General features: G+C 30.4%; 1 protein-coding gene and 1 long non-coding RNA gene across 2 annotated transcripts in view; one reads left to right on the top strand and one right to left on the bottom strand.

Moving 5' to 3' along the window:
- The window catches only part of LOC111388238 (PHD finger protein At1g33420-like), a 4,811-nt gene extending 2,635 nt beyond the window's left edge, over positions 1 to 2,176 (bottom strand). Inside the window, exons 1-3 of the mRNA XM_023012926.1 lie at positions 1,533 to 2,176; positions 770 to 897; positions 296 to 598 (exon numbers count right to left, since the gene is read on the bottom strand). Coding sequence (XP_022868694.1) covers positions 296 to 598; positions 770 to 897; positions 1,533 to 1,869 — 768 coding nt within the window. The 5' untranslated portion in view covers positions 1,870 to 2,176. The remainder of the gene's footprint in view (positions 1 to 295; positions 599 to 769; positions 898 to 1,532) is intronic.
- Positions 2,177 to 7,974: 5,798 nt separating this feature from the next.
- On the top strand, positions 7,975 to 8,589 carry LOC111388242. The gene is made up of 2 exons (XR_002701535.1): positions 7,975 to 8,259; positions 8,358 to 8,589. It is a non-coding gene; the product is annotated as an uncharacterized LOC111388242 (long non-coding RNA).
- The last annotated feature ends 5,850 nt before the right edge of the window (positions 8,590 to 14,439 follow it).

Raw genomic sequence — 14,439 nt, 5'->3', positions numbered from 1 at the left:
GGGGAGGGGGGGGGGGGGGGGAATAAAGAAATAATTAAGAGATTTACATATTTGTAGTGGCTTTACCCAATGATTTTAATCCCACATCGACATTCTAGCAATCGCCAATCAGGCAAGAAAATTTTGGTCTATAAAAGAGGGGCCCATTCTGAACAGCAAAAGTGTAGTGATAGAAAACCTCTTCAATCGAGGGTTCCTTTCAACAGTAAACCATCTAAACTGGGAAAGATCTGACCAGTTCACAGTTAACTGGTCAGTTGAACTGGGTTTTGAATTTGTGGTTTAAACCTAAGACCGACCTCAATTTAGATCCATTACCCAGCTTTTCCGGTTGAACAGACCAATCCGATCCAGTTTCAGAACATTGGTCGAACCAGTTAATGCAATCATCGTATGTCTTGTAAACTAGACTAGAAAGAATATAATATGATGGTAAACAAGTTTGGCCACGTGTCTTTGTTTTGTAAGTTGTTCCAACAATGTTTAGTTGACGCATCAAACATGCATTCAATGTGGTCAGCGGAACTATAAAACTTAAGTATAATGTTATTACTGAAACCACCAGCAACATATGAATACTGCCCTTGGAGCAATCATCCTAATGATTGCTAATTTTCAAGCATTGTACAATGGGACTGAATAATAAATGTGAGAGTAGTACCAACTGTTCCATGTTCTAACTGATAATCCAGGTTTGACAACCAAAGTGTGTATGAGATCCAAAAAGGGCAGAATAAAGAACCAAACATAACTAGAAATGTTGTCCTCACCTCGACTCCATCATATGAAGGATATCACCACATCCTGCACACATCTTATTATAGCCAGCAATGGAATTGCCATCAGACTTTATTATGAAATGGTAGCGCTTCGCACTTACTGGATTACTGCTCCATCCTACAAACCCCTCAATTAATATTCAAATTAAGTATCAGCTGAAGTTATTCAAGGAACATCCCTGGAATTCTACAGCTACAAGAAATAATCACTACAATTTGTCACGTTTTATAAAATTAAAATGCAAAAAATGGGAGAAACTATACAGGCTAGTGCTAAGTAGCATTACTTTAAAACATCCATAAAACTCAATAGTCAAAACTATACTAGGGCAGTTTTAAGGAAGTAAACAAGAAAACAGCTACTAATAAAGATAAAGAGACAAGTGGCCCAACGCTGCAAGCAGGTGGCATCTGTCGTATTATGTATCGAACCCTTGTCTCGGACCCCCCCCCCTTCCTTTTTTCTTTATCTTTTCTTATTTACTTTATTTTTGGGGTCCATTCATCTCATCCATCAACTGCATCATGATTTACCTCTGCTCTGCTTTATTAATAAGAGTTTATTTATTTGCAAATATTTTTTCTAGAGGAAATTCGGTAAGGATTATATTACAGGAGGTAAAAGCCTAAAACCAATGAGATGTATGTTTTTTTTTTTTCCAATTTGAAATTTCTCCATTCTGAAAAACACTGATACAGAAAGAAGATGAGTTTAGAGTTTGACACGTTACTGACTCGGTGTGGATAACTCACCAACGACTCGGCACGGGTCGCAATAAACAGATCTGGATCTCGAGACATTCTCTTCCACGACGTCAAGGCAAACGACAGCAGGACCACCGTCGTCGCCGACAAGGTCGCCTACGCGGAAGAGGACCTGCCACGTGAGCAGGTGTGGAAAGAGCGAAGAAGGGGGAGGGAGGAGCGCGTGCTCGGACAGAAAATCCCTCACACACGTCCTGAACGGTCCGGCGGCCACCGGAATATCGTCAGCATCACCGGCGGTGGGGAACGTGAGGAAGTCTTTGAGGTCAGCCGTGACTCGCCTCTTGACCACCCTTTTCATCGGTGTTCGCCCGTTGACCACCATACCTTCTCTCCCAGAGACCTAGATCTAGCGCGTGAATTCGGAATCTCGATATCCAAGTCTCAGATCTGGATTTATCTCAGATCGGACGGCCAATAATCAAACAGAAACTAGTACGTGATAATTACCTTGATATGATATGATCGAGATCGAGATCGAGATCGAGATAGAGAGAGAGAGAGAGAGCGAGAGAGAGTTTGTTTGGAGGGTGGAATTAGTATTATTTTCAGGGGTTTTTAGTACTTTTATAGTAATTATAATTTCTCGATTACGCCGAAAATAAAAGGAAACTTTGAAGAGGGAAACTTAATAACTAAGGATTGAAATATGGAAAGGCATAAAGTGGGTAATAATATTATTATTACAAAAATGTCCTCGCGGATCATCGGGGAGTTTCCACAAAAAAAAAAAAGAACACAATATGATTGCATTATATAATACTGTACAGATTATATTGAAACAATATGATTGTTTGTGGTAGTCGACTTATACTCATAAATTTCATGAAATATATGAATAAAAATTAAATTTAAAATTAATTTAATCATATATATATATATATATATATATATATATTAGTTATAAGCATACTTTTAATGAATAAAAAAATTATTGCCAAACATCTTAATTTTATCGTTCTTCGAGTTTTTAATATGAAACATGTGATCAACAAATCATGTCTTCTAAATTTAATTTACATAATGTTGTAAATAGGAAATTTATTAGCGAATGATAATTGTACATCTGCAGCTCTAAAGTTTATCATCATTGTATTCCTGATTCTTTCTATAAATATATGATTTTGGATCTTAATAAAATACACACAAATTTATATACTTTTATTCCCTCTTCTCTTTTTTCTCTTTTCATATACGTTATCAGCACGTAGTTTAATTTTTCAAAATTTAGTAAATGTAATAATTTTTTGAAGCATAATCATTTATCACATGTATCGAAATTAATTTAACTGCATGTGATTTTTTAAATATACACATACGATCTAGTTAGCCGTTTGTGTTCTCCTATCAATGTGATTTTTTTTATTTTATAAGCATTAAATGCATGGTTTTCCATCTTCGATTGCCAACTTGTATGCACTTGAATGCATGATTTTTCAATCTTCAACCACCCATTTGAGTGCAATTTTATACATGATTTTTTCCATCTATATCTTTAGCCGCCAGTAATTGGAACTATTTATGAATTGAGCACATGTATGTATTGGTTTTTGTAATTTTTTTTAATCATGCCAATAATGACTCATGCATATGTATTTGATTCACGTGCATGTTTGGAATTTTCTCTTAATTCTACCTTTGCTATTGATTGGGAGTGATATATATATATATATATATATATATATATTAGTTATAAGCATACTTTTAATGAATAAAAAAATTATTGCCAAACATCTTAATTTTATCGTTCTTCGAGTTTTTAATATGAAACATGTGATCAACAAATCATGTCTTCTAAATTTAATTTACATAATGTTGTAAATAGGAAATTTATTAGCGAATGATAATTGTACATCTGCAGCTCTAAAGTTTATCATCATTGTATTCCTGATTCTTTCTATAAATATATGATTTTGGATCTTAATAAAATACACACAAATTTATATACTTTTATTCCCTCTTCTCTTTTTTCTCTTTTCATATACGTTATCAGCACGATAGTTTAATTTTTCAAAATTTAGTAAATGTAATAATTTTTTGAAGCATAATCATTTATCACATGTATCGAAATTAATTTAACTGCATGTGATTTTTTAAATATACACATACGATCTAGTTAGCCGTTTGTGTTCTCCTATCAATGTGATTTTTTTTATTTTATAAGCATTAAATGCATGGTTTTCCATCTTCGATTGCCAACTTGTATGCACTTGAATGCATGATTTTTCAATCTTCAACCACCCATTTGAGTGCAATTTTATACATGATTTTTTCCATCTATATCTTTAGCCGCCAGTAATTGGAACTATTTATGAATTGAGCACATGTATGTATTGGTTTTTGTAATTTTTTTTAATCATGCCAATAATGACTCATGCATATGTATTTGATTCACGTGCATGTTTGGAATTTTCTCTTAATTCTACCTTTGCTATTGATTGGGAGTGAAAGGTACGGGTTCTGTTTACTAACTCGATCGGAGGAATTATGTATCATGTGTATTTGTAATTTTTTCCTAATTCTGCCTTCATCTTGTATATGGATATTTTTTCTTAATGTATATTTGGTAAATATCTTTTATATATAAATTTATGTCATGTCTGTGTAGCAATTAATATTTTTTTATGATGATTAATTTTTTTATGATTGTAAAATATACATCCATGATTACTTAATGCGCGTTTGGTTTGTATGATAATTAATATTTTTTTAAGAGAAAATTTCACAGGATATCCATTTTTATCTAGTCATTTGCAAAAATGTCCACCATTATAAAAATGTCTATTTTGGAAGAATTTAGACCAAAATACCCTTATTAACAATTTATAATTCCACACTAAGATAAAAAAAATGAACATTTTTGCAAAATTATAATTGACCAATAAAATTTTGACACATAACCTGCTATATTTATTTCAAAAGCATATATGTCAAATCACAATAAATGCTATATTTTTCATTGACTCGGAAATGTCGAGAATTACGTTTCAAATGTAGAGAAATGTCATTCTAGACAAATGAAATGGTGTCGAAATGTTGAGAATGACATATGAAATGTCGAGAAACATTATTTTAATGTACCTTCTCATGAAAGATAATTCTCGAAATTCGTGAAAAATTGAAATAAAATCAAATGTTGAGAACGACATTCAATTGCTCAATTTTTTCATTAAGGGCATGATAAACAAGTTGACACTAAATTCAAATGAGTGGACACTTTTCAACTCAAACCCTTAAAATTGGATATTCTTGAAAATGCCTCTATTTTTAACTTGATTAAATAACTTTAGATGTTTTATTATAAACTTTAAATTGATATTCTATCATGTTGTTACTCTTAAAGTAACACAACATTATAATTAATATTTTAGAAGAATATTAATGTTAGATCTATCTATTATAAATAATTTGTTGTTGCTTCTAATGTAAAATAATATTACAATTAATATCCTTGAAGATTATTACTTACTCCCGAAGCGCATAAATTATAATATTCAATATTCTAAAAGAATATTGGCATATTGCTATTCAAGAAGCAATATTAAAATACAACGCACTCCAAAAGTAGCATATGTTTCAAAGAACACATTATTTTAGATTAATTTTTTCCCTAAAAGAAAATATGTAACTTATGTCATGTCGATATTAATTGATAAACTATTACGTGACATTTAATCATATTCTTTGAAATTAATTATATTTTCTTTTGTCTATTGTGTAGTTAATCAAATGACAAACATTACAAGACTTGAGTTTGCTGCACTCGACATATCTAGCAAATATTATCTATTATGGGTACTCGATGCTGAAATCCATATTGTCTCAAAAGGTTTTGGAATTGACAATAAAAGAATAAAACAAAGAAATCCTGTAGCACTCTTCGTCTCTCAAAAGGTTTGGAATTGACAATAAAAGATTGAAACAAAGAAATCCTTAAGCACTCATCGTCCTTCATCATCATTTTCACGATGAATTAAAAAGTGAATATCTCATCGTCCTTCATCATCATTTTCACGATAAATTAAAAAGTGAATATCTCACTGAGAAATATTCACATGTTCTTTAAAAAAATTTAATTGAAATATTTGATCATCAAATGACTGCGAATGGATGCACATTCATTTGAAAGACTTCAAAACTAGTAGTGAGTATAATTTTGAATTGTTTAAAATTGACATTGTGTGGAGAAAAAATCACTAGTGAAAATATGCTGAAGAAATTTTTAGTTTTCATGCTTTGAATGTGCTCCTGCAACCGCAATATCGTGAGCATGATTCCAAAAAGCACTCAAAACTCATATCATGTCTGCTTGTGGTTAAACAAAATAATGAATTGCTAATGAAAAATCATGGGTTACGTCTAACTGATTTTGTACTATTACATGAAGCAGATGGTACTGTTTGCTTGAAGCAAATGCAATATCAAGATAAGGACGTAGATGTGGACGCTAACGTGCATGCGGAATAAACCATGAACAAAATAATTAACAAAGCTATCAGTAACAAGACAACAATTTTAAAAGCCAGAAAGCAAACGAAAGTAGCACAATATAAAAGAACATGAAGAATGTTACTTTAGATGTGGAATTAAAAGGCATTAAGCACGTACCTATCGTATGGCAAATATTATGTCGATCTTTACCAAAAATTAATCAACGGAAAGGAAAAAGTAAAAACAAATTTTGCTGATTATGATGGTCTCATTGATTTAGCTCATTTAGATGTCTCTGATTTTTTTTTTTTTTTATTTTTTTTTGTTTATCCAAATTGAAATATTGACCATTTGATTGGAAGTGGTGTGATGAAATATATAGAATAATTTATTTTCTATATTTTCCTTTATTTTAGAAATTTAGATTGAAATATGTTTTTACTTTACCAAAAAAAATTGAAATTTTACTATACATCGTTAATTTCACGGTATTGTATTATGTTTACCCTTTAAATTTAATTCAAGTTTTTAAATATTACTATTTTGTTATATTTGTAGATTTATGATGGATTGTCAAGATATTCATTTGATTGATAGTGCAGCTAAACATACCATTCTTCAAGATAAAAAATATTTTTGGAACTTAACATTAGCAAAAAATAATGGTAATACGATATCAAGTATATCGAATATCACTGAAAGTTTCGGAAGAACTTGTATTATTTTATCAAATAATACAAATTATATATTGACGATATATTTTATTCTAACAAATTCGAAACAATTTGCTTAGTTTTAAAGATATTCACTAAAATGGATATCACATTGAAACGATGCAATAAATTAATGTTGAATGCCTTTACATAACTTCATTGTATCTTGTCAGAAGTTGATAAAAGAAAATTTTCATACACTCTCATCTGGCATATATCATATATTTATAAAAATTGTTGAATCAAATATTGTCATGGACAGAAGTTCGTCAATCCAAAATTTTTTATATTTTGACATGATATATTTGAACATCCAGGAGCTATAATGATTTGTGAATAATAAACAACTCACATAAACATCCTTTAAAGAACAAAAAGATTCTTTTACCTAATGAATATCGTGTGTAGCTTGTTCGTAAGGCAAGTTAGTCATTAGACCTTTGGCTACAAATGTAACATCCCGAAATTTTAAAATAAAATATATTTGTTTAAGGACTGAAATGAAACATGTTCTAAATTCATATTTTATTTGGTTAAATATTTAGATTTTGATAGAGTATTGATAAGTACATCAATATTATACTCATTGGGTAGCTCGTAATTAATCATGTATTTTATGCCGAAGAAAAGTTATTTCGGATAAATTAGGCTCAAGATATTTAAGTTAGAAGATATTATCTTTATTTGACAAATAATTGGAGTTTGTCTATGATTTTAGCTTTACAACCATGATTTCACATGTAGATAACCTTTGGATTTTGATTGAGATGAAAGGATATTTGTCAACTCCTAGTTGCTGTTATCTACTTGAATTAAAATAGTAGAAAATCTCGCAATCTATGCTGTAGAGTGTTGGGAGTTGGGATAGTACAAAATAAATCATATCACTTTGCTTGAGGAACACGACAGTTCCAATTCTCTTGCTGCAAATGTAAAGATTTCCTTTGGCTAAAAATAACTTATTTAAATACAATTTAAACTCCATCATCCGTCACTTTCACATGTTTCCTATTCTATTTAGATGATTAGGATTCATCTAAATATAGTTATAATATAATCATACTTAAAGATTTAGGCTTATCACATCATGATTTGCTTTATCAAAAATTTTGCTTTATCAATTGGGTGGTATACGTCTCTTTCATCCCAATTTCACCAAAACTTCATCATCTTTTCTAGTATAAGTATCATGTCAAAAGTCTCATCATTCACGACTGAAAAAAATAAACACAATATTTACGGCTAAGAGAGAGGAGAGAAAGAGAGAGAAAGGAAAGAGAGAGAGAGAGTAGTACTGGAAATAAAGTTTGCATATATCAAATATTTTAATCACGTATTTTTCAAAGCAGAGAAAAGATTTTGAACGAGCATTCAGACTTTTCAAATGAGATAAGATACATATGTACAAGTTGTTTTTGTTTCTATATGCTTTTATATGCAATTAAATATGCATGGATTGCTAGTGGACCTTCGAGTTCTAGAAAAAGAGATATGAAATTCCTACTGGAATTTAAGAGGACCAAAGATGAGTGTGTCACTTGGTTACCGATATACTTCATAAGAGCAGAGTGGTATGAAATGTAGATTTTATTGTTATATATCTGTATATGGAAACTGCACGTATCTTACTGGGTATTTTTAAATACTCATCCTTACTTTAATTTTTCAGATTTGTGCGGGTCGATTGGAACATGTGGAATGGTGATGCGGACGGCCAAGAAGAAAATTATTCATTAAGTTTTCTGTCTTTTAATTTAATTAGTTTGATTTGTTTTGGAAGAATATAAATGTTATTGAATTAGTTAGTTGAGTATGTTTATTTTAAAGATACAATTATCATGTTTTAAGTTAAATTTGTGAAGGGTTCACTTATCTGTTTATTAAAGAATTTTATTTATATAGTTCCACACTTAAAATAAAGAAAAGTGAGTCTTTCGTAACGTTCCGACATTTATAAAATTTGGGGTGTTACAACAAATATCAATATTGAATCTTAAAGAATTCATCAAGATATATGTGAGCCAATATACCACCATGTGGATCATTTTTTATTTATGGTACTAATTGATTCTTCTACTAGATGGTCACATGTTTGCCTACTTTCCATTAGGATTGTAGCATTTTCTAGACTACTTGCTCAAATCATAAAATTACGAGCGCAATTCCTTGATTACTCAATCATGACTATTTGTCGTGACAGTACTGATGAATTTAGATCACAATCATTCGATGATTAATGTATGTCAATTATGATTTTAATTGAACATTCGATTGATCATGTTCATACACAAAATGATTTAGCGATGTCGTTTATCAAACATCTACAATTTATTGCTAGACTATTACTTATGAAAATAATGCTCCCAACTTCTATATTTGGTCATGCCATATTATATGATGCATTATAGGTTCGTATAAGACCAACTGTCTATTATCAATATTCACCTTTGCAACTTGCATTTGGTCATAAACTTGATATTTCTTATATACAATCTTTGATTGTGCTGTCTAAGTCCCTATTTCACCCCTGCATACTGAAATAGATCACCAATGAAGACTTAGGATTTATGTTGATTTTGATTTACCATCTATTATTATGTATCTTGAACTTTTAACGGGTGATTTATTTATTGCACACTTTGTAGATTATCATTTTGATAAAATGATTTTCCCAACTTTAGGAGATGAAAACCTCATCATGAAAAACAAAGTAAAATTTATTGGAATGAAATGACTCCATTTCATTTTGATCCCCACAACAATTAATGTGAGTAAGAGGTTGAAAAAATAATTTATCTGCAAAAGGTTGTAGATCAATTACTTGATAAATTTGTCGCCACTAGAAAATTGACAAAGCCATATATTTCAATAGAAATATTTTAGCAAAAATTGATGTCCTAGAAAGGACAATCTACTGTAACAAATGAATTCCAAATAAGTTAGAAGCGTGATTGACCAGTTAGTTCAAAAGATTCTGTACCTTAAAAAGAAAAGTACAAGAGAAAAACCAACCAAAAGTTTTAGAAAAGCAACATTAGACAAGATTGATCAATCAAAATTTGAAAATATAGTTCTTGAAAAATTACAAATGTCGGAAAATAATGAGATTTCAATAAATTATATGTTATTTCATAAATTATGGTAACAAAATAATGTTATCATAAACAATATTTTCTTCTTTAACATGACTTTTGATATTATGCAAAATGAGGATCATGAACCACGATCAGTTAAAGACTGTCAAAATAGAAATGATTGACCAAAATGAAAATATGTTATATATGGGGAATTGAATTCCTTAGAAAAATGAAAAGTATTTGGACCTGTAGTTCAAACACCAAAAAAATGTAATCTCTATAAGATATAATTGAGTTTTTGTATGAAAGGGAAATGAAAATAATAAACTTACATGATACAAAGCTCGACTCGTAGCTCAAGGTTCCTCTCAAAGACTATATATATACATGGCAAAGGAAGGATATAAAAATAACGATATTTGCCTATGTGTTTTTATAAAGAAAACAAATATTGAATTTGCAATTGTGACAATTTATGTTGATAATTTAAATTTAATTGGAACTCGTAAAGAGCTCAATAATATTGCAGATTAATTGAAAAATGAATTTCAAATAAAAGATTTGGAACAATCAAATTCTATTTCGGGTTACAAATTGAACATTTTTCCAGAAGGATTATTTGTTCATAAATTTACATATACAGAAAGTCTTAAAATAATTTTATATGGATAATCCACATCTATTGGCATCACTTATGGTTGTTCCATCACTTGATGTGATCCATTTCGTCCACTTGAAAATGGAGAAAAGGTTCTTGGTTCTGAAATACCACATCTTACCGCAATTGCAATGTTAATTTATTTTACAAATTGCACTCGAGCTGACAAAGCATTTTCCTATAAATCTCCTCACAAAATATAGCATTACACCAGCTCAAAAATATTGAAATGGTGTTAAAACATAATTTTCGTTACCTAAAGGGTACTATTTATTTGGAATTATTTTATTCTCAAAAGTAAAGATCCCCTTTAATAGGATATGCAAATTCGGGTTATCTCTCTGACCCACATAAAGCTAAATCACAAATATGATATGTGTTTGCATATAGAGTAATATTTATATATTGGAGATTTATGAAGCAATTCTTGATAGCAACATCCTCAAATCACTTTGAAATTATTGCAATCTATGAAGTAGGCAAAGAATGAGTATGGTTAGAAACATGTCCCATCATAGCCAAGCATCATGTGAGTTAACTTTAACAAAAGATAGTCCAACAACTTTGTATGAAGACAATGCAATTTGTATTGTACAACTCAAAGGAGGCTATATCAAAGGTGACAGAACGAATTATATTTCTCCAAAAAATTTCGTGCACTTAAGCTTCAGAAAAATTGTGACATAGATGTCCAACAAATTCGTTCAAGTGATAATGTGGTAGATTTATTCACAAAAGCATTACCGACATCTACGAGAAATTAGTTCAAGAGATTGGAATGCGTCGACTCAAAGATTTTCAATGACCAACATTAGGAGGAGTAACTACACTTTTTTTTTTTCCTTCGTTAAGGTTTTATTCCACTGAATTTTTAAGCAATGTTTTAATGATGCAGTATTTATTTTTAATATTCCAAAATAAATGTACTCTTTTTCCTTCGTTTAATTTTTTTGTCCCGTTGGATTTTTATCAAACAAAGTTTTAACAAGGTAAACATTTTGTAATGTGTCATTCAAGGGGAGTGTTGTAAATGGTAAGTTTATTAGTGAATGATAATTATACCCCTGCAGCTTTAAAAATTATTATTATTATTATTATTATTATTATTATTATTATTATTATTATTGTATTCCCGATTCTTCCCTATAAATACAGATATGTTATTTTTAATAAAATACACACAAGTCTATAGGCTTTTATTCCCTCTTCTCTTTTTCCCTCTTTTCATAACACGTAAAATGTATTAACTAATATTAATATAAAGAACTTGTAAGTAAGTTATATTTTTTTTTTGTACTCTGTTATTTTTTATGCCCACCTGCTAAGTTCTTGTAAAATAAACAATGAAATAAATCATTTCCAAATTTATTACGAAAAATATATCTAATAGAATATTAAGTTTTTCCTTTTAATTTCTGGAGTGATATGTTGGCTATTTACCTAGATAAATTATTCTGAATCGAAGTTCTAGGGTTGGTTAGAACCTGCTTGTGTAAGTCTGATGTTGCTATGACTGTAATTCTGTAGTTCTATCTGACTCCAAGATTGCAGATCGCGATATTCTATCAAAGTCAGGCCTATCAAGCTGCCCCAATAGGTATCTCTGATGTACTTTACCTAATTAGATTCAATTTCCTCCCTTTTTCCGTTATAGTCTAAGTTCTCTTTGATGCTCGATGTTCTCCTATGGCTTAGGACTTCACTCAAGTGAGTGGATCCAATTGTTAGTTGCATAAACCCTTCCTTGGTGTGATTTAATTGATTAAGAAGCTCCATGACTTGATTTACCTTCAACTTTAAAAGTTTGGTTAGGGTTTCTTTTTCAGTGTTAACTGCACTATTTTCTTTTTTCAATGAACTCCATCATTACATTAAGAGTGTTCATTTCTTATTCAGTTTTCGAATTTTCTTTTAGGATGACATTTTGAACATAAACAACTTGAACCTATTGTTTCTTTAACCCATGAGTTTGAACCTGCAGCTATCACTTGCAATGAGTCGAAACCAGACTATAGATTGATAGTAAAAGAAGTTACATTTTAATCATCAGTTCTATTTTCCTTGTCCGAATTCGATTCTCTTTCATTACCTTCACTACACGTGATGTTCATGACTTCCTTAACACGAGATGTTTTCACTATATTAGCACATTCAGATGCTGTATGTCCATATCCCCACACTTATGATATTATACGTAGATGGAATTTACCTAGAGAATATCTTCTTTTGTTGAGTTTGAAATTTGTCATACCTTCATTTTCTATTGTTCTTCAAGGACTGCTTGACTTATTTGGTGATTCTCGTCATATGTCCATCCATATCTAGGTTTTTCCTGGATCACACTTTTGAAAAGTGCAACCACTTTGATATCTAATGTAAATTCTAAAACTTAGACAAATTAAAAATTAATTTAATTCAACTTTTATAACTTTGAAAAATAGTAGTCTGAACGTCTTATGATTAGCTTCTAATAGTTCGACTGGTATATGTAGGTTGTTGTTGTGTTTATGACTACAGCTTAAATGAATGTGGAATTTACCTAACAACGTAGAGCACAAACACCAAATATATTGCAGTAAGCCTTGAAAGGAAAACATCCACGACCGCTATGCCATGAGTCAAACAATCCACTAATAATTTGATGAAAAAATACAATAGTATCTGATTTTGTAATGTCACAAAACTAACAAAAGAACAATCAAAAGAACTAAGGACAACTCCCTTTTTGTTCATTCTTCTTTTGACTTCTTGATGAAGTGGAATCAAACATACTAGTCTTGACTTCATCACCACTTCCCTATTATGCTGGGCTATAACCACCACTAAGATTAAGGACCCTCATTCTTAATTTCACATCTAGTAGCTCAATCTAAAGATTGAATTGTAAATTAAGCACCAATTTATTTTTGAAATCTTAGAGGCTTGAACAAAACTTTGGCTTTAAAATATTCAATGAAACATTACGTTGTGTACCCTTTCTTGAAGACGACCACACCATAACGTAATAGATTATGGTCAAATTAGGGGTAAACACGGTTTGGTTTGGGCAGTTTGTGTTATATTTTCAACTCAAACCATTTCATGTGGTAAACAAACCATTTTATTTTTTAGAACAACCTAACCAAACCATTATTTATGGTTTGGTTCGGTTTTAATCCATGATTTCCTATTGATATTATAGTTATATATTTAAAACAAGTTAACATATAAATTTAAACAAGAACCAATAATGTTAAATGTTAAATTATATTCATATTTGTCTAAAATTCGATATATAAACAAAAGGCAAAAAATTAGAATTAAGTTAGTATCTAGCAACAAGCACTCCACTCAAACTTTTACAAGCAACAATATCAAGAGTACTAACCTCGATAAAAAAAAAAAAGGATCAATATCCCCTATTATAACACATGATTTGGCTTTTGTATAATATGCAAATATCAAAATATTTATTAGTGTAAATTAATGATATTAACAAGCAACTAAGACACAATATGCAATAAAATATCAAAGTTGATAATAGAAAACAAATGTCACCTTCTATAGCTTTCTCTTATTCGAAAAATGCCTCTACCTCATCCAATTATTGACGAAACACTATAGATTCATTGCCGCTATGAAACCAATATTCTGCATATGAAGGACTCAACCATCTTTGTACTCAATAAACTCCTAAAGAGTAAAAAATTCGACCACTTGTGGAAAAGCTGACTCTGAAGTGACCGTGGATATTTAATTGCTAATCCACGTTTGGCAATTTTGGAGACAATTTTGTACGTGTGCGCGTTCAATTTCCACCACTAGTATGTTAAATTTTGGATCGATCAAATCTTTACAACGATTAGACAAATAATCAAGCAAATCATTCTTCTCAGATTACATGTTTTTGCATAAGTTTAGTGTTAAAAATAGAAGGAATTTGTTTAGAAAGACCGAAAGCAGATTATGAAGGACTTGGACTACTATTTTTGGTAGTCTCATTCGATGATGATGATGGTGGAGTGATCGGAGTTGCC

The sequence above is a fragment of the Olea europaea genome, unplaced genomic scaffold (assembly GCF_002742605.1).
Source record: "Olea europaea var. sylvestris unplaced genomic scaffold, O_europaea_v1 scaffold476, whole genome shotgun sequence".
Taxonomy (NCBI): Eukaryota; Viridiplantae; Streptophyta; class Magnoliopsida; order Lamiales; family Oleaceae; genus Olea; species Olea europaea.
The sequence above is the reverse complement of the archived record's forward strand: the minus strand, read 5'-3'. Positions and strand labels throughout refer to the sequence as shown.